This window comes from Caretta caretta, chromosome 1 (assembly GCF_965140235.1).
Source record: "Caretta caretta isolate rCarCar2 chromosome 1, rCarCar1.hap1, whole genome shotgun sequence".
Lineage (NCBI taxonomy): Eukaryota > Metazoa > Chordata > Testudines > Cheloniidae > Caretta > Caretta caretta.
The window spans coordinates 345,974,350-345,994,420 of NC_134206.1; the positions used below are offsets into that span (position 1 = coordinate 345,974,350).

At 48.8% G+C, this 20,071-nt stretch overlaps 1 protein-coding gene across 2 annotated transcripts in view; it reads right to left on the reverse strand.

Moving 5' to 3' along the window:
* The window catches only part of PLXNA4 (plexin A4), a 634,448-nt gene that overhangs the window by 17,324 nt on the left and 597,053 nt on the right, over positions 1-20,071 (reverse strand). For both annotated transcript variants that reach the window (XM_048836698.2, XM_075124565.1), the window contains 2 exons: positions 19,342-19,511; positions 16,625-16,837 (listed from right to left, as the gene is read on the reverse strand). In XM_048836698.2, the coding sequence (XP_048692655.1) occupies positions 16,625-16,837; positions 19,342-19,511 (383 nt within the window). The remainder of the gene's footprint in view (positions 1-16,624; positions 16,838-19,341; positions 19,512-20,071) is intronic.

Here is a 20,071-nt window from a genome sequence, read left to right on the forward strand (position 1 = left end):
AGGGGCAGGGCTTTGAGGCAGGGATTCCTGGTTTCTGATCCCAGCTCTCATGCTATCTAACTTTGGGCAAATAACCTGGCCTCAGTTTGCCCTTCAGTAAAATGGGGATAGCAATGCTGTATCCACCTCACTGGGGAGTTGTGAGAATTCGCAGCAGGGCTTTGAAGATGGAAAGTGCTATACAAATGCTAATGGTCAGATTGTGGTATTTCGCTGCTTGCCTCAATAGGAGGCAGTGTGGAGCCCCAGCGTCCATTGGGGAGGGGTGCCTCAGCGAGGTGCAGGCCAAGGGACAGCGTACTGAACAGGCTGTGCTGCTCTGCAGGCCCGTGTGGCAGGAGAACTGGGTCGTGGCTTGACTGGGATGCACTGACGGGGCACTTCCTGCACGCCCCCTCAGTGCAGGGATTGCAATTGTGGTCACAGAATGAGAACCCAGGACTCCCCTGCCTCTCAGCACCTCCATGTGAGGGGCTCTCCTAGCCTGGCCTCATGGTATTTTAACATGGCCCTAGGCAATGCCCCCAGTAAGCCATGAGTGTCAACTGCTCCTCCTGTAGGCCGCGACCCCTCTGCAAATGCCACTAAAAGGCTGTTGGCATAGACGGGCCCCTCTCTTCTCCCAGGCACAGGGCAGTAATAATGCTGCCCACAGGTGAGGCTCCCAAGGTGGAGGCGGTGTCCCCGCACAGACAGTTTCTCTCCCCATCAACAGGCAATCTTAGAAGAGTCATTCTCCACAAAGCTGCTCACCACTGGCGCCTCACATTGAGTGGATTCAAGATGGCGACTGGCCATGAGCAGCCTCTGCAGGACCTCACACAGCCCTGCACTTTGTCCCCCTACCATTTTTCCAGTGAATTGTAACCCTCTCCCAGGTGCCGGGTTGAGAGCCCTAGAGACTGATGCCCTGTGTGTGTGCAGAATGGGCTCTCCTGAGGCGGGCCAGGTGCAAGCTAACCCCACCCTGTTCCCTGTCAACGTGCCTCAAACCTAACCTGGAGGGGGCTAAAGTTCAGGTTCTAAGGCCCATTCCTTGGCTTCCCCACTGAGACTGCCCAGAGGGGGGCCTGTTCTCTAAATTGGTGGTGGTGCATTTTGAGAGGTGGACACTGGACTAACTACAAACCGGACTGAGAACCAGCAACAGGCCACTGCGCAGCCAGACAAACGCAACTGGAGCTGGTCGGGAATTTGTTGACGAAGCACTTGTTTGTCCACACTTTAAGTAAGGTGAAAGGCTCCTGTGAGAAATACCCGTGAAGAGGAGAAATATATTGCTGAGACAAAATACCTTGCTGAAGAGCCTCATGCTCTTGAAAATTTTTTGAAAAAAAAAACCCATTTCAAAACTGTCAAAATGCGTCATGTTGACACTTTCTAAATGAAAAATTCCAGTTTTCGGATTTAAAACTTTTTGTTTAGAAATGTCAGCTAATTAGACTGAAAAAGAGTTACAAAAGGTTGAAATCAAAACAAATGTTCTGAAATTCTCAAAACGAGACATTTCAATTGACCCAAACAAATCTTTTTTCCGGTGTTTCAGTGTGTGAACATTTTCAAGACTTTGAAGTTTGGTCCCAATTCAAGATGGGGAAAAATGTTCGACTCTCAAGAATATCTGAAGGACAAGAAAACAGTTTCCTGGCCAGCTCTAATCACATCAATCTTCAGACCCTGCTTCATAGATTCATAGAGTCATAGATATTAAGGTCAGAAGGGACCATTATGATCATCTAGTCTGACCTGCACAATGCAGGCCACCAAATCTTACCCACCCACTACTGTAATAAACTTCTCACCTATGTCTGAGCTATTGAAGTCCTCAAATCATGGTTTAAAGACTTCAAGGTGCAGAGAATCCTCCAGCAAGTGACCCGTGCCCCAGGCTGCAGAGGAAAGCGAAAACCCCTCCAGGGCCTCTTCCAATCTGCCCTGGAGGAAAATTCCTTCCCGACCCCAGATATGGTGATCAGCTGAACCCTGAGCATGTGGGCGAGACGCATCAGCCAGACACCCAGGAAAGAATTCTCTGTAGTAACTCAGATCCCACCCCATCTAACATCCCATCACAGGCCATTGGGCATATTTACCATTAATCGTCAAAGATCAATTAATTGCCAAAATTAGGCTATCCCATCATACCATCCCCTCCATAAACTTATCAAGCTTAGTCTTGAAGCCAGATAGGTCTTTTGCCTCCACTGCTCCCCTTGGAAGGCTGTTCCAGAACTTCACTCCTCTGATGGTTAGAAACCTTTGTCTAATTTCAAGTCTAAACTTCCTGATGGCCAGTTTATATCCATTTGTTCTTGTGTCCACATTGGTACTGAGCTTAAATAATTCCTCTCCCTCCCTGGTATTTATCCCTCTGATATATTTATAGAGAGCAATCATATCTTCCCTGCCTGGGGCTTGTAGTGATGTCCTAGTTTTTCAGGAGGGAGCTAGTGGAGAGAAGCTTCCTGCAGGGAGAATGCCAGGCTGCCTATCACCATGTGAATCACCTTCAGCCAGACGTCTTCCTCCTGCACTGTATACAGAGTCGCCTTCTCTCTGCCGTGCTGGTGAAGTGCTTGGAAGCCTACCACTGTTTAGTGTCACAAGGACGTGGACCAATACTTGTGCTGCTGCCTCCCCTCCACTTCTCTCTCTTGTCCATATCGTAACCCAGCTGCTCGGTATAGCTGGGTGACAGCCCAACAGAGGTGGCACTTGAGTGGCATTCCAGATACCAAGCTCAAGTGCCTGGGATGGCATGACAGTTCAATTTACAGCGAGCCAGCTCCAGCAGCCTGCTAGGATTGGGAGCTCTGCAGCTTGAGTCTCCTTTGTTACTCCAGATCAGTCATCCCTGCAGAAAGGCAGGGACAGCAGAGAGGGGAGATTGGGAGGGGGAAGACGGCACCTCCTACAGCTCCAGTGCAGCCTGTTTTGTGTGGCTTTCCTTCTTCTCTTTGGTGGTTAGCGACCCATGTAGGTGGGGGTGACTGTGCTGCACAATGGAACGTGTTCAACTCATCGGGAGTTGCCTGGGCCCTTCCCAAATCCTGTCATTCTCTGGGATTAATCAGAGATAAATTACCTTGCCCACTTCGCCCGCATCCAGAAACACGGCTGTGCAGAGATCCCTGCTCAGTGCTACTGCCCCTGGGGAGGGAGCTGTCTGCATCTGAAGCTCAGACAGGGCTCTGCTTGGCAGAATTGGATGGGCTGCTTGTTTGTAACTGGGACGATTAATATTGATTTTTATTTCCGTGCGTTTTTTTTCTATTTGTAACTATGGTCGAGTTCAGGATCCTGACACAAGGAAGAAAGGAGAGCAGCAGAATACAGACCCTGGACTTCAGAAAAGCAGACTTTGACTCCCTCAGGGAACTGATGGGCAGGATCCTCTGGGAGGCTAATATGAGGGGGAAAGGAGTTGAGGTGAGCTGGCTGTATTTTAAAGAAGCCTTATTGAGGGCGCAGGAACAAACCATCCCGATGCGCAGAAAGAATAGCAAATATGGCAGGCGACCAGCTTGGTTTAACAGAGAAATCTTCGGTGAGCTTAAACACAAAAAGGAAGCTTACAAGAAGTGGAAACTTGGACAGATGACTAGGGAGGAGTATAAGAATATTGCTCGAGGAAGCAGGGGTGTACTCAGGAAGGCCAAAGTACAATTGGAGTTGCAGCTAGCAGGGGATGTGAAGTGTAACGAGAAGGGTTTCTATAGGTATGTTAGCAACAAGAAAGTGGTCAGAGAAAGTGTGGGACCCTTACTGAATGGGGGAGGCAACCTAGTGACGGATGATGTGGAAAAAGCTGACGTACTGAATGCTTTTTTTGCCTCGGTCTTCACAGACAAGGTCAACTCCCCTATTGCTGCATTGGACAGCACCGTATGGGGAGGAGGTGAGCAGCCCTCAGTGGTGAAAGAACAGGTTAAGGACTATTTAGAAAAGCTGGACATGCACAAGTCCCTGGGGCCGGATGCAATGCATCCGAGGGTGCTGAGGGAATTGGCTGATGTGATTGCAGAATCACTGGCCATTATCTTTGAAAACTCATGGCGATCGGGGGAGATCCCAAACAATTGGAAAAAGGCAAATACAGTGCCCATCTTTAAAAAAGGGAAGGAGAATCTGGGGAACTACAGACCGGTCAGCCTCACTTCAGTCCCCAGAGAAATCATGGAGCAGGTCCTCAATAAATCCATTTTGAAGCACTTGGGGAGAGGAAGGTGATCAGGAACAATCAACATGGATTCACCAAGGGCAAGTCATGCCTGACCAACCTGACTGCCTTCTATGACGAGATAACTGTCTCTGTGGATATGGGGAAAGTGGTGGACATGATATACCTTGACTTTAGCAAAGCTTTTGATGCGGTCTCCCACAGTATCCTTGCCAGCAAGTTAAAGAAGTTTGGGCTGGATGAATGGACTATAAGGTGAATAGAAAGTTGGCTAGATCATCAGGCTCTGTCATAACCATACAGCTAGGGTAAAATCCCTCCTTTACCTGTAAGGGGTTAAAAAGCTCAAATAACCTGGTTGGCACCTGACCAAAAGGATCAATAAGAAAAGAAGATACTTTCAAATCTGGGGGTAGGTTTTATTTGTGCTCTCTTTGTTGTACTCGCTCGGGACAGAGACAGGGACCAGGTAGGAAAAGAACATCTCCTAAAACCCTACCTGAAATAAGCATCTAAGATTACAAAAATTAAAGATTACAAGTAAAGTAAAGCAAGGAAATGGGTTAGATTATCTTTTGTTTTAGCTTGTGAATTTTCTGTATGCTAAGAGGGAGGTTTATTCCTGTTTTTGGAACTTTGAAGTTGAGCCTAGAGGGGAATCCTTTGTGTTTTAAATCTTTTTATTACCCTGTAAAATTACCTTCCATCCTGATTTTACAGAGGTGCTTCTTTTACCTTTTTCTTTATAATAAAGTTCTTCTTTTAAGAACCTGATTGATTTTATTGTCCTAAAGGTAAAGGGTCTCGTCTATACTTTTATTAAAGGAATTGGTTAGTATATTATTCTCAAGCCTCCCCAGGAAAGGGGGTGAAGAGACTTGGGGGAATATTTTGGGGAAACAGGGACTCCAAGTGGCCCTTTTCCCTGGATATTTGTCTAAATCACTTGGTGGTGGCAGCAATACCGTACAAGGACAAAGAAAGGAATTTGTGCCTTGGAGAAGTTTTAACCTAAGCTGGTAGAAATAAGCTTAGGGGGTCTCTCATGCGGGTCCCCACATCTGTACTCCAGAGTTCAGAGTGGGGAGGGAACCCTGACAGGCTCATTGGGCAGTGATCAATGGCTCAACATCTAGTTGGCAGCCAGTATCAAGCGCAGTGCCCCAGGGGTCGGTCCTGGGGCAGGTTTTGTTCAACATCTTCATTAATGATCTCGATGATGGGATGGATTGCACCCTCAATGCAACAAGTTAAAGAAGTATGGGCTGGATGAATGGACTACAAGGTGGATAGAAAGCTGGCTAGATTGTCGGGCTCAACGGGTAGTGATCAATGGCTCCATGTCTAGTTGGCAGCCAGTATCAAGTGAAGTGCCCCAAGGGTCGGTCCTGGGGCCGGTTTTGTTCAATATCTTCATAAATGATCTGGAGGATGGTGTGGATTGCACTCTCAGCAAGTTTGCAGATGACACTGAACTGGGAGGAGAGGTAGATATGCTAGAGGGTAGGGATAGGATAAAGAGGGACCTAGACAAATTAGAGGATTGGGCCAAAAGAAATCTGATGAGGTTCAACAAGGACAAGTGCAGAGTCCTGCACTTAGGACGGAAGAATCCCATGCACCGCTACAGACTAGGGACCGAATGGCTCGGCAGCAGTTCTGCAGAAAAGGACCTAGGGGTTAGAGTGGACGAGAAGCTGGATATGAGTCAACAGTGTACCCTTGTTGCCAAGAAGGTCAATGGCATTTGGGGATGTATACGTAGGGGCATTGCCAGCAGATTGAGGGACATGATCGTTCCCCTCTATTCGACATAGGTGAGGCCTCATCTGGAGTACTGTGTCCAGTTTTGGGACCCGCACTACAAGAAGGACGTGGAAAAATTGGAAAGCGTCCAGCGGAGGGCAACAAAAATTATTAGGGGACTGGAACACATGACTTATGAGGAGAGGCTGAGGGAACTGGGATTGTTTAGTGGCGCAAGAGAAGAATGAGGGGGGATTTGATAGCTGCTTTCAACTACCTGAAAGGGGGTTCCAAAGAGGATGGATCTAGACTGTTCTCAGTGGTAGCTGATGACAGAACAAGGAGTAATGGTCTCAAGTTGCAGTGGGGGAGATTTAGGTTGGATATTAGGAAAAACTTTTTCACTAGGAGGGTGGTGAAACAATGGAATGCGTTACCTAGGGAGGTGGTGGAATCTCCTTCCTTAGATATTTTTAAGGTCAGGCTTGACAAAGCCCTGGCTGGGATGATTTAGTTGGGGATTGGCCTGCTTTGAGCAGGGGGTTGGACTAGATGACCTCCTGAGGTCCCTTCCAAGCCTGATATTCTATGATTCTATGATTCTCAGCAAGTTCTTGGATGACACTAAGCTGGGGGGAGAGGTAGATACACTGGACGGAAGGGATAGGGTCCAGAGTGACCTAGACAAATTGGAGGATTAGGCCAAAAGAAATCGGATGAGGTTCAACAAGGAGAAATGCAGAGTCCTGCACTTCAGATGGAAGAATCCCATGGACTGCTACAGGCTGGGGACCGACTGGCTAAGCAGCAGTTCTGCAGAAAAGAACTTGGGGATTACAGTGGATGAGAAGCTGGGTATGAGTCAGCAGTGTGCCCTTGTTGCCAAGAAGGCTAAAGGCATATTGGGCTGCATTAGTAGGAGCATTGCCAGCAGATCGAGAGAAGTGATTATTCCTCTCTATTTGGCACAGGTGAGTCCACACCTGGAGTATTGCATCCAGTTTTTGGGACCCCCACTACAGAAAGGATGTGGATAAATTGGAGAGACTCCAGCAGAGAGTGATGAAAATGATCAGGGGGCTGGGGCACGTGACTTATGAGGAGAGGCTGAGGGAACTGGGATTGTTTAGTCTGCAGAAGAGAAGAGTGTGGGGGGATTTGATAGTAGCCGTCATCTACCTGAAAGGAGGTTTCAAAGAGGATGGAGCTCAGCTGTTCTCAGTGGTGGCAGATGACAGAACAAGGAGCAATGGTCTCAAGTTGCAGTGGGGGAGGTCTAGGTTGGATATTAGGAAAAACTATTTCACTAGGAGGGTGGTGAAGCTCTGGAATAGGTTACCTAGGGAGGTGGTGGAATCTCCATCATTAGAGGTTTTTAAGGCCCAGCTTGAGAAAGCCCTGGCTGGGATGATTTAGTTGGGGTTGGTCCTGCTTTGAGCAGGGGGTTGGACTAGCTGACCTCCTGAGGTCTCTTCCAACCCTAATTTTCTATGATTCTATGATTCTATTTTAATTTTCACAGATGTGGGAAATTCAGGGAGGAGTTAGGGCAATGCTGACAGCAGGGCCCAAGACACCCACACGCTGGGACTTGGCGGCAGGGGTTGGGGTGGGGGGTGGGCTGTCGGCCTGGTACAGCTAAGCTGAGACCCCTGGCCAGAGCTGTGAGTATGGAGATGAGCTCCGGGCCGAGGGGGAGGCCACCCCACTGTTGAACGGCTTCGCCCGGCGATGACCTCTGTGCTCCGGGCTGGTGAGTGAGCGAGCAGTGAGGGAGCCATGACAGCAGGGCTGCTGCAGGGGGCTCCCTGCATGGCTGGTGACTCTGGATCCCTGCAGACGTGAGGTGTGGGGAGTGGCAGAGCAGAGACACCCCAGCTGAGGAGGAGGCCATCCCACTGCTGAACAGCTCCTGCCTGGGGATGGCCCCCACACGCTCGGCCGGTGAGTGAGTGGGGCCATGACAGTGGGGCTGCAGAGGGTGCCCTGCAGGGCCACGAGGCTGGTGGTGCGGGGGAGGCTGCGCTTGCCAGTTGTTCTCAATGGATATTCTTCTTCTTGAATTTCGATGTGTCAGGTGAAATTGACGTTTACCAGTAATGCGTTTACTTTATTGTCTCCAACTTGTATGACCCACTGGATCATTCCTCAGCCGATGCGTCTCCGTTAACACTGCCCCTCCACCCCCCAAATGCTATGCAGAACAAGTAGCGTCCACAGGAAGGTGTGACAGGTTGGAGGGGAGAGGAGGCAGAACACTTCCCTGCTTTAGGCACTTGGAGACACAGTCCTTGGTGGATTAAACTAGACATGGCGGGTGTGAATCCAATTGAACAAAGCATCCCCAGTTGACCAATCCAAGTCCTCCTGGCTGCCTGCCCTGCCATCTCCACCTGCTGCTCCCTATCCCCATCCCCCATAGCTACCTCCAGCATTCTCTGGCCATGCCTTCCATGCTCATGGGTCCAACCTTGGTGGATCCATGGACCCTCTCCCAGCTTGGCTGGATCCTCCTCTATCCACCCCTGCATATACTCTGGCTTATCTAACCATGCTCATCACCATGATATTGCAGCAGCTGGGCCCTAACGGGCTGAGAAATCGGTTATCGGAGAGGCTTTTAAACCATGTACCCTACAACCAAACTAGGCTGGCTGTTAGAGAACTCACCAGTTTCACTTTCTCCCATCGCAGTCCGACCATAGCTAGGTGAGTTCTTAGTACATATGTTTCTTAGGAACCAATTGACGTAGTATCCAAGCCCATCAGAAATGCATGTAGTAGAGAATCCTGGTCGGTGAAATGGCCAAGTCCTTACCGAGTCTTTACTCAGTTTTCACTTGGCCCTTATGCAGCCAGCCACTTACTTCTGACCTCAAGCAAAGGCCAGGTAAAACTGGAGGAAAAGCTGACTTTGTGGAACAGCTCAGAAATTTCCCATCATTGCAGCTCGCTCCGGTACGGCTTAAACAAAAGCAGGGCTGGCTCGTACGACTGTGCACTTCCGATCCATGCTGGGTGGAGTGTATCAGTCCTGCCAGGGTGCATCTCACGCACTCTTTGCCAAAGGAAAGAAATGACTCTCCTCCCTTCTGCATGCTCCCCGCCCCCTTAGGAGAAAGAGCTTTACAATTAATTATTTCTTTAAAGAAAACCATGCAAAATCACTCAGGGTAATAAACCTGGCCCCTTGGCTTATGCCTGTGGCAGAGGACAATGCACTGGGCACTGGCCACATAAACCCTGTTTTATGGGACTGGTTTCATGAGGCTGCAGAATTGCAGCAGCGCCCTGGCATGCTGTCACTGTCTGCCCCCCAGTCACTCATTAACTCATCAAGGGAGAAGAGACCAACTCTGGGCAGCCCTTAGCACTGAACTCTTCCAGGGAGCCCTGGGCTTGGCTAGGCCGTGGAGCTAATCAGGATTTTTTTGTTTTCGTCATTGCTGGTTTGGGATCGTGCTCATTAATAATCGTTTTAGCATCTGAACAGCCTGTAACGAATCCATGTGCTGCAGACAGCAAAGGCAATTACAGAAATAACGTAATTAGGGTTATGCAATAGCATTCCGAATGCTGCACGCTGAGAAGGAAGAAGCATACAACAGGGAGTTCGGTAACTGACAGACCTGGCACTGGTAGATCAGAGAAGGTCTGGAGAAAAGCTTGGTAATGAACTAGCAGCAAACTGGAGCAATTCAAGCCTACGAAGTTGTTTCATCTGTTGAATCATATTCAGATGGACTAAGGGGTTGTTTTGGTCTGCTGGTAGGCATCACAGCAGCTTAAGTTTGTGTATTGGCTCTCTCAGCTGGGTACCCCCACAAGCCTCTGTTACACCAAATTGGTCTGACTGCAAAGAGAGCCTAGGTTCAAGGCAAGAATCTCAGCATCTAATTGGGATATGAAATATTTAGTCTTATAGTTGAACAGATGGTCCTGACTCCAAATGAAGCTCAACTCATCTTCAGATCAAGAGATCTGCTATTAATGGCTTGTAACTGGTGTTCTACCTTTTCAGACAGCCTCTTGTACCTTGATTTTTTATGGCTTTTTCTGCTCCTTACCCTCTCAGAGGAGAACTGGTGGGGCTATTGTGCCAAAGGATAGTAAGCCTTCAGCCAGCCTTGCTGTAAGGACAGTGAATGCCCCGACCTCCTCAAGGCAGGAGAAAGGAACTAACATCTGCTCGTTAAAGACCCTTTGCGGGCCATATATTGTACACTTGCAAATACAGTCTGGCCCCCCTTTCCGCTGTTCCATCTCAGCTGCCTGCCCATGCTCCCATCTCCACTGCTCCCCCAGCATCTCTGTAAGCTCCCTGCTCTGCCCAGCCCACACATACTTCCTGCAGGCATCCTACAGTCCAGAGCCAATGAGCATTTGAGGAGGTCTGCAAAAGGGGAGAAGTGGGGCTAGGAAGGACAGGACAAGCAGCACAGGGATGCACCCCCTTCCAGCCTGCCGCTGAATAGATGAACCAAGAGATTTAATTTTAAGCGGCTCCCACTCTCTGTTCTCATGTTGGGATCTGTGATGAAAAGATTAGTAGTTTATAACTGGTGAGCATCACTTCCTTAAAGTAGATCTCAGCTCATCTGAATAATTCCAGCCTTCTGCTGGATGCAGCACGGTCTAGTGGGTATAATACTGGACTGGAACTTAGGAGAAATAGGTTCTAGTCCCTGTTCTGCCGCTGGCCTGCTTGTTGATCTTTAGCAAGTCACTTCCCCACTCCATGCCTCAGTTTCCCCATCTGTAACAATGGGAATAATGATACTGATCTCGTTTGAGATCTACAGGTAATAAGAGCTGGTTATTATTATTATTTCTATTGACAAGCCCCCTCCCTAGTGATCAGTTTCATTTTGAGTCCCCTGTGTGCCGGGGCAAGGGCTGGAAACTCACTGTTGTTTAAAATGCAAGCTGAAATTTCCAGCAGTCCTTTGATCTCTCTTCTGAACTCCTTGGAGTTGGTGAACCACCCTGATGTTAGTATTTAAAGTCTAAATAATTTTTATAAGTAGAGTTTACTCAGCGAATAAGTTTTTGTTGCACTAGGTCAGTCCATTTCATAACTAGCTCTCTTTTCTGGTTGTAAAATGGCCAGACGAGGTTAGCCAGCTTTTCAAACTCTGTTGAACACCTGGATTTTAGGGTATCATAATTCAGGAACCCCTTGTCCAAGTCACTTCAAACATGGCAGAAAAATTGTCTCCTGGCCCCAGACTCAATCCTCCAATGTTGAGACTTGTATTTCTTTGATGGCAGAATTTGGAAGGGGTAAGAGCATGTCTAAAATAAAGCTCATCAGTTTTACTTCACCATATACTCAGAGTAGTTACTTCTACTGCACAGTAAGGGCCTGAGGAGGAGCATCAAGGCTTTCCAGGGGTGAGAGGGAAGCACTTGATCTTTTCTTTGTGCCTCCGCGTGTATCTTAAATGCTTAATGCAATACCTGGGCGTAAGATGGAAAAGGGTCTTTTATCCCACTGCCCCCTTTTGGTTCCCTGCATTCCTGCCTTCACGCCACAGGCTTCTGTGTGGAAACGATTTATTGATTGGGACGAATGCAATTAAGCTGTGTTAATGAAGTTCAAACAAGTGTTATCATAAATTTGGCAGCGTGGAGAGAAACGAAAGGTCAGCCACAGCCCTTTGTGATATTTCCAGCGCGCTAGTGAATGCTAATGAGCCAGTTCCAGTCAGAACATACTCCCCTTCTCAGTGCTCTGGGATTACATTAAGTGTTCCCAAATCCCCAGGATTTCTAGGCTCAAAGGGGCAACATCGGCACTGAAGCAAACTTGAAAAGGTTCTGATCTCAGCTGCACTGACGTAAATCCAGGGTGACTCCAGTGAAGCCTAAGGCATTACACCAGTGTAGGTGAGATTGGCAACAGGCCCGCTCTCTCCTCTGCCCTTCTCCTTCTGTCCAGCTGCAGAGAAAGGAAGAGCTCCAATCAGATGACAGCAGCACATCTTGGGTCTTGAAAAGCTACCTGTCACTCTAGAACCACAGGTTGAGTATTGCCGGTTCACACACACACACACAAATGGACCTGGTTGTCTTTTCCTGTGTTCTCTGTCTCTTTCTCCTGCCCCATCCTACCTTCACCTTTTGTACCAGAGATGCCCAAGCTCCGGCTGGCTCTAGCTAGTTTTCGCTGCATGTTTTCACCCAGAGGTGGCCTCAGGTACAGAGACTGAATCCAGAACTCAGCTCTTCCAAAACTCAGGGCTGTTCAGATCAGGGTTCTGGTTAGAGCTCAGCTCCACGTCCAGCAGCACCGAAACGTAGAATTCCATTTAAACCAAATTCCCCATGGGCCCAGAAGAGCAAACTGGGCATATATCAGGGTCTGAACCTGCTTTTGTTCCCTCTCATCCTGCATCCACAGCCCAAGCTCTGCATGGGTAGTATTTTGCCTGGATACTCATCCATACCCAGCACTTACTTTCACCAGGTGCTACTGGATGTTCTGCTTGAAACATGTACCATGTACTCCTGGGGGAATTCCGTGCCACTGCACATGCACATAATTCATGTGCCGTGCATACTTTTAATTGTTTTCGCAGAAAATAGCTTTTGCGAGAAAGTTGCTGCACTTCCGCCTTTTGTCCACCAGAGGGCTGCTGCTCCTGGCCAGCCCAAGCTACCATAGGGAAGAGAAAGAACCTGCAGTGCCTTCTTCACAGCACCTGTCAGGCCAGGTCAGGAGACAGACACCGTGGGGCACATGGGGCTGCGTGTGTGTGTGTGTGACAGATGGTTCATAAGGGCTAGTGCAGGAAGATAGACTGGGCTGGAGCAGAATGGGAGTGGAGGCTCAGGGTCACAGGGGGGAAGAGGGTGCAGGGACACATGGGGATGGGGAGGGGGTGCAGGGCCACATGGGGAAATGGGGTGTGGCTGAGTGGGGGCACAGAGGCACATGGGTAAGGGGCATGCAGGGACACATGGGGATGAAGGGAGGGGACTGGCTGCGGTGGTGCAGGGCCACATGGAGATGGGGGGAGTAGGTGTCTGAGTGGGGATGGAGGGACACATGGGGACAGGGAGTGCAAGTACACATGGGGACAGGGTGGAGGGGACTGGCTGAGGGTGTGCAGGGCCACATGGGGATGGGGGGAGTGGGTGTCTGAGTGGGATGGAGGGACACATGGGGACAAGGAAAGATGTGCCTGACTCAATGGGAAAGGCTGGGGGTCAGCCAGGGTCTGCGTGGAGGAAGCTCCCTAACAATCTCTCCCCACCCTCCGAAAAAACCTGTTCCATACTTTTCCCATCCACACCTGACAACCCTCCAAATTCACTCCCAGGCTCCTTTCCAGCAATTACTTTCCTCTCCCTCAGCTTCTCTGTTACCCCTGACTTCCCCAAGCCTTTGCACTGCTTCTGAGGGATGTGGGAAATATGGTTCTGTATTGTAGTTTAAATCAATTATCACTCAGAGTTCTGTATTAATATGCCAGTAAGGAATCTATTTGTCAAAAAACAGTTCCTGCATCTTTTTTGCTGTCTGTATTGTTACAGACATACTTGCTGATGGGTATTTTGAAATAAATTACCACAATAATTTAAACTGGTGTGATTATATTGTGTTATTTTGACAAATAAAAATATGCAGAATGTTTAATTTTTTGGGGGTAGAATTTTTAATTTTTTGGCACAGAATTCTCCCAGGAGTAACTATGGCAGCTGACCCTGCTTTGATGTCTTCTGAGCACCGGTACATACTCCAAGCAGAGACACCAGCAGCTATAAGTAGATGGCTTGGAACACAGGAGTGTCTGGGATGGGCTAGCTAAGTTAGCATTAATTTTAGACAGATGCATACTAGGACAGATACCTTGCTTTTGTGCTAGAGTTCCTTCAGATAGATATTGTCACCAAGCACCCATGCACAATCACTTTTAGCTCTAATGTTCCTACACAGGACAATTCATCTGATTTCACGTTCCTTCTGGCAAACTCCTTAGCAATCCAGAAACTCTCTGGCTGTGACTCCAGTTATCTTAGCATTGACTCCTGTCCCGTCTTTAAAACACAACTGTCTTAGATTCATAGAATCATAGAATATCAGGGTTGGAAGGGACCTCAGGAGGTCATCTACTCCAACCCCCTGCTCAAAGCAGGACCAATCCCCAACTAAATCATACCAGACAGGGCTTTGTCAAGTCTGACCTTAAAAACTGCTAAGGAAGGAGATTCCACCACCTCCCTAGGTAACGCATTCCAGTGCTTCACCACCCTCCTAGTGAAAAAGTTTTTCCTAATATCCAACCTAAACCTCCCCCACTGCAACTTGAGACCATTACTCCTTGTTCTGTCATCTGCTACCACTGAGAACAGTCTAGATCCATCCTCTTTGGAACCCCCTTTCAGTGATGATTCTGTCAGTGATGATGACTACTGAATTAACTGGAATAACTCCCACCCTACCTGGTTGTAAAAAAGTAGAAAGGAATTCATTAGGAGTTGCGTGCAAAACAGTCCTATCTTCCATCCTTAACACAGCCATCACCCTAGCATCTAGGCACTGCTGGTTCAAAGTTTCTCTGAGATGGAAGCAACAACCATCCCCATTCCAGGTGCGTTGTGCATCTCAGAGCTAGGTACATGCATTTCAGAAAACAGAAGAGGGGCAAAATTGACGTTGATATTCACAGACTCACAACCTGCTTTGGGCTTCAGCCAATACAGCAACAAGGAACCTTGCAAAAATTTTGTACACCATTAAAAATCACCCCAGCAGCTCCTGGGTCTGTCTCAGATAAAAGCTGGCGATATTAACTAGTAAGAGGAGCTTTGTTGCACCTGATTTATGAATGCAAACTCATCCAGTTGTTCTGGGAAAGCTTCCAGGAAAGCGTAACAGCTACTGCTGGGGATCATCCTTCCACACGATCCAGTTTTAATGAATGCAGTGCTGGTATAAGCCCTGGAGACTGAAGCTAGCTATTTATCCAGAAAAGAGGGACAGGACTGGGACAAGCTCTCCATACCCCCTTTCCCATCAAAGTGCCCTCACCCCACAACCTGAAGGACAGACACGCCTCTAGGGAAGGGGAGGGACTTTGGTCACCATGACCCTTTCAATCCTTGGACCTATCAGCTGACAGCTAATGAGAGTGACAGTACAATTTGCAGTGGAGGGTGTGAGCTAGGTATCTGTCCACTGAAACCAACGTCCCATTTCACACAGACCACCGAAGATCTACCAGATCATAACATCTTTGGGTCGCGAATGACCTGAATGCACAATCCACAAATAAATATCTCCATATCTCATTCCCAGTGCCTAGATAGAGCTTGTTCCCAAGCCCTTTACAAATAAGAAAACTTGGGCACAGTATCAGAAATAGGTCATAATTAAGCAAAGTAGCTTCTAAGTGCCCGATTGGTTGCTAAGAAACTACATTCATAAAAAATGGAAGTCTCTAAACCGCTGATAAAAATAATCGTCTGGACAAATCAGTAACCGACAGTAGCTGCATTCGAAAGGATTTCATTTAACTCTCACTACAGCATAGAAACCTTTAACCAGCTTTAACCTTTCGCTGATGTGTCAGAATGACTAACCCACTCCATTAAAAGAAATATACTATGATATAAATCTATCACAAATACTATCACAAATATAAACAGGTTATATTCTTTGTTATCTACAATAACAAAGAATTCATATAAACTGGTGTGGTGTGTGATCAGCTGTAGACAACATCTATCTATCCAGCCAGCTGAATAATTGTTTAAACCTGTGCACAGTTTATATGAACTCTCTGATGTTAACCGTGGCTCCATGTTTAGTGTTCAGCAAGCATTTTCTAGCTGTGTATTTCCAAAACCTGTCAGTAACGCCTATCAAACATGGGGATATTGGAAAACAAACTATGCATTACATTCTACAAAGCTTCCTCAAGCAAATTCCCACTGAAGTCCACAGGAGCTTTGCCAGAGCTAGTCCCGCAAGATCTAGCCCTCTATTATTAAGGTGAAAAGAAAGATCTTACATTAACTGGGCACAAAGCACTGACTGACCCGTGCAGATAGGAATTGGGACAGTGCATAGTCCACTGCACAGCAGCAAGTATGCATGTGGGGGAGATTATGGTTAGGGTGTCTGGGCAATCCCCTGCTCTGACAGATAATGCCTGGAGATCCAAAGTAGCCAGTCCCTTTGTTCTTCAGGGTTTCATCCAAAGGACCCAACACACGGTCATCTGCATGGAAATCTATTTGCCGCAGAAGGTAAACAAGGCAGCTCAGCCAGGATTTGCATTGTTGGCTCTCCAGTGTGTAGAGATTCCAAACCCAATGCTCAGAACATGGAGCCATCCTTCCCGGACAGGGTGGCTGGACTCAACCCCCCTCTGTCACACTATCCGTCACCCTCAGTCCCCACACACTAGTTCCTCTGCAAGAGAAATTACACCTGAAAACAACCTCAGCGTATGCCTCTCACTGCCTGTGTCCGTGTTTGGCGTGAGGCGTATTGAGCTAAATGGCCCAGATGGATCTTTCCATCGGGTCTTAACCCAAAGTGAAATAGCCAAGCGCTACAGCCGTCTAGTGCAACTCCGTTACCAGCAGGAGCACACGGGACACCAGCCTGCAGCCTCTGCCCACAGAGCGGGCCCACATTGTACAGCTATGGCTCGTGCCAACCAGCCTCCTCAGTGTAGGACTCACCTTTCCACCCAGTTCTTGTAGCTGGGGATGTCCTTGGCATACAGAAGCTTGTTGGAAGGGGAGTCTTTGCCCAGACGGTGCTCCGAGGTTGAACAGGAGTCCATGAAGGTCTGAGCCACCACCGAGAGGCAGGCATCTGTGATGCTGTTCTTGTGGATGTCGAATACAAACTGGGGGTTTTTGATCATGTTGACCCAGAACCGTAGTGGCAAGCTGCAGGGAGGAAGGCAGAGGAGGAAGAAGATGGTTCAGAGTCAGGGTGCTGTTTCGCTGGTGATCTTGCTACACTACAGTAACAACAGGATGGAGCATGTGACTGGGAGGCAGGATTTCTGGCTCTGCAACTGGTATACAGTGGCTCACGTTCATCCCTGATGGGACTCTACTCAAGTCAAGGGAGTGACTCCAGAGTTGGCTTTGGTACAGGGCATCCTTAGATCATTCCCAGAGGGCCAGATCTGTACACCTTTACTCATGTTGAGTAGCATCTTACTCTGCAAGGAGCCCCATTGAAATCAATGGAACTAGTTGTGCTGGCCCAACTGGCCCCTTACCCTCTCTATAGTTCCTATTAAGGTCTGTAAAATGGAGATAATACTTACCTGCCTCGCAAGGGTGTTGGGATGAGACCTGACTGCTAACCATTCCACCCTATGTGGCTAGAAGACGTCATATACCTACAAAGCCTTAGTATTATTAATGCTAGTAGGTGGGGAGCAGAGTCTGGCTTTTCGGTCTCAGCAATTCCTGGGGTGGACATGGACATATAATACTATAAACTGAGGAGCTGGGATTTAGCTTCACAACTATAACTCCGTGCACCAGTTGATACCGTACTGGCATGTAACCACCCTGTGCCATCCTGCACAGCTGGACCCCCAGCCAGCCCCCAGTTCCCGCTGGCTGGGCACTGCACAGCTCTGCGTTTATAACTAGCAGATGAATCCCTGCTCTCAGAGCCCACCCACTAGATCTCCATCTCCACGGTTTTAGCAAGTCCAATTTGAAATGTCTCCAGGGCTGGGGCTTCCTGGAGGGAGATTATTTCCCACTAACAGATCTTCACCACAGTGGCTTTATCCTAATAGCCAACCTACGTTTTCCTTTCCTTAATTTTATCCCATTGCTTCTAGTTGTCCTGTTTCCACAATACCAACCTAAACAATTCACCTCGATCACGGGCATCTACACCCTGCAGATACAAGCAGGCAGTGTTAATACATCCTTCTTGGCTACTTCACCACCTGATCTTCCCCACGGACTCCTCTGGAGCAAAGAAACTTGTGGGCTGAACGTCAGAAAAAAGCTTCCCAAGGGAAGCGCCCGAAGCCCAGTTGCTGGAGATACTTGAAACTAGAACTGAGGAAGCACTGGGAGAGTAGGGGCCTGTGCGAGCACCTGCAATAGCAGCATGCAGGGGGAGAAGGAGCTGGGGAAGATGGCTTGGAAAAGGTCTTTTGCACCTCTAATTTCTCTGATGCTAAGCTCCAGCCAGCCACAGGTAGTGGGGAGTGCTGGCTGGGAATGATGAGCCCTGTGAAGTGACTTGGAGTTAATTTAATCTGATTGAGAAGAGATCATTTCTACCTCCACCCTTCCCCCATTAAATAAACCTCCTGATCATTTAGTCTGAGTAGCGGCAATCAGCCTTAGATTAGCGCCACAGATAATGTTAATAATATGCTAATGTTTCATTAGCTGAAAGCCTCTTTGATGCATGGGGTTTCTTTTTTTATTCCAGGGCACTGTGCCGACCTGCCAGTCAGCATGGCTGGTAAAAGGAGAAAACTCATCAGCTGGGAGTCCTGTGGTTCTCCTCCGCTGTGCCTTTTATAGTCCCTCGTATTTACACAGAAGGAGGGAGGGAAAGAGTCCCCAGGGGACTCTTTCCAACAGGGAGACTCAGAGGATAAAAGCAGCAGGGATCCTTCTCTCTCGAGATCTCAGCCCCCTGTCTCTATTCCAGTACATGCAACAAGAGTGGGGAGGGGTGTTGTCTAGCGGTTGGAGCACAGTCAGGCTCTACCTAGCTCTGTCCTCACGTGGCCCCATCACCATTTCATAGAAGGTTAGGGTTGGAAGGGACCTCAGGAGGTCATCTAGTCCAAACCCCTGCTTGAAGCAGGACCAATCCCCAATTTTTGGCCCAGATCCCTAAATGGCCCCCTCAAGGATTGAACTCACAACCCTGGGTTTAGCAGGCCAATGCTCAAACCACTGAGCTATCCCTCGAGACCCTTAATGGGTCGATCCCCACAGCACCCCTGGGAATTACTGTGACGCCTTTCACAGAAGGAGAAACAGGCACAGAGGCTCAGGGTATGTCTATCCTGTCATCACAGGGTGTGATCTCAGCCTGAGCAGACACCTGCGCTAGCTTTCATCGAGCTCAGGTAGGTACCAGGGCAATGCAGCTGAGGCAACAGGAGCTAGCTGCGTGAGTAATTACCCAGGGTCCTGGGCGGCTATACAGCCCGCACCAAACCTCGATTAAATCCAGCTCAGGTACGTCTCCTGGGGCTGCAATGACACCCCCTGAGGGCAGTAGAGAGACACCCCAAGTGATTTCCCCCAGGTGACACCAGAGCTGGGAGAGGAACCCGGGTGCCCTGCAGCCCAGGCCAGTGCCTTGCCCACAAGCCCATCCTCCCTGAACATCAGCACCCCAAACCCTTTCCCCTCCGTCTGGGACCCGGAGCTGGAGGGATCACACTTACCAGTTGCTCTTCCAGGTGTGCCGCACGTGGGGGTCGTGGATGTTGTGCTTGTCTGCCTGCTCGTCCAGGAAATCAAACATGTACTTGATGGCCAGGGGCAGGGCGCTGCCACGATGCGCCGTGCTGAAGATCGTCTCAAAGAGGTCGTCGACAAACTTCTGCAAAGTGCCCTGTGGGGTCAAGGGAGGAGGAAGAAGAGAGTGAGACACTGACCCGGGGCTCTGATGTCCTCCCTGGGAAATTTCAGTGAGACACATGAGACGGGGGCATTGCCAGGGTGGCTCAGAGGAGCGCTGCCAGACTGTTCCCTGGAGTTCACGGGTTCAGCCCTGGAAGTAGTGACTGAGAGCTGGTGCCATCTGACAGCTATACAGTGGGAAATAAGCTAGAGCTTTAAACCCTGTCGTCAGGCACACGCATGACTGGGATCCCCCTCGGCCTTGGACCCGAATAGCAGCCTCAGCAAGTAGCCATGGACTAAACAGGCCAGGTAAGCTGCCTACGTCTCTCTTCTTAGAGCTTGTCCCTCTGGGTGAGGGCTGAGGTGCAGTGGTGGGGAACACTCAGCGGAGAAAGGGAAGGGTTTGCTCTCCTGTGTTGTTAAATGGGCCCCCCTGTTGGCCCCCGGATCACAGAATGCCACGGGATTTGTGAGCAACATCAGGAACACTGCATATCGCAAAAGGATTGGGAGATTTCAAGTTTATCGCAAAAGGATTGGGAGATTTCA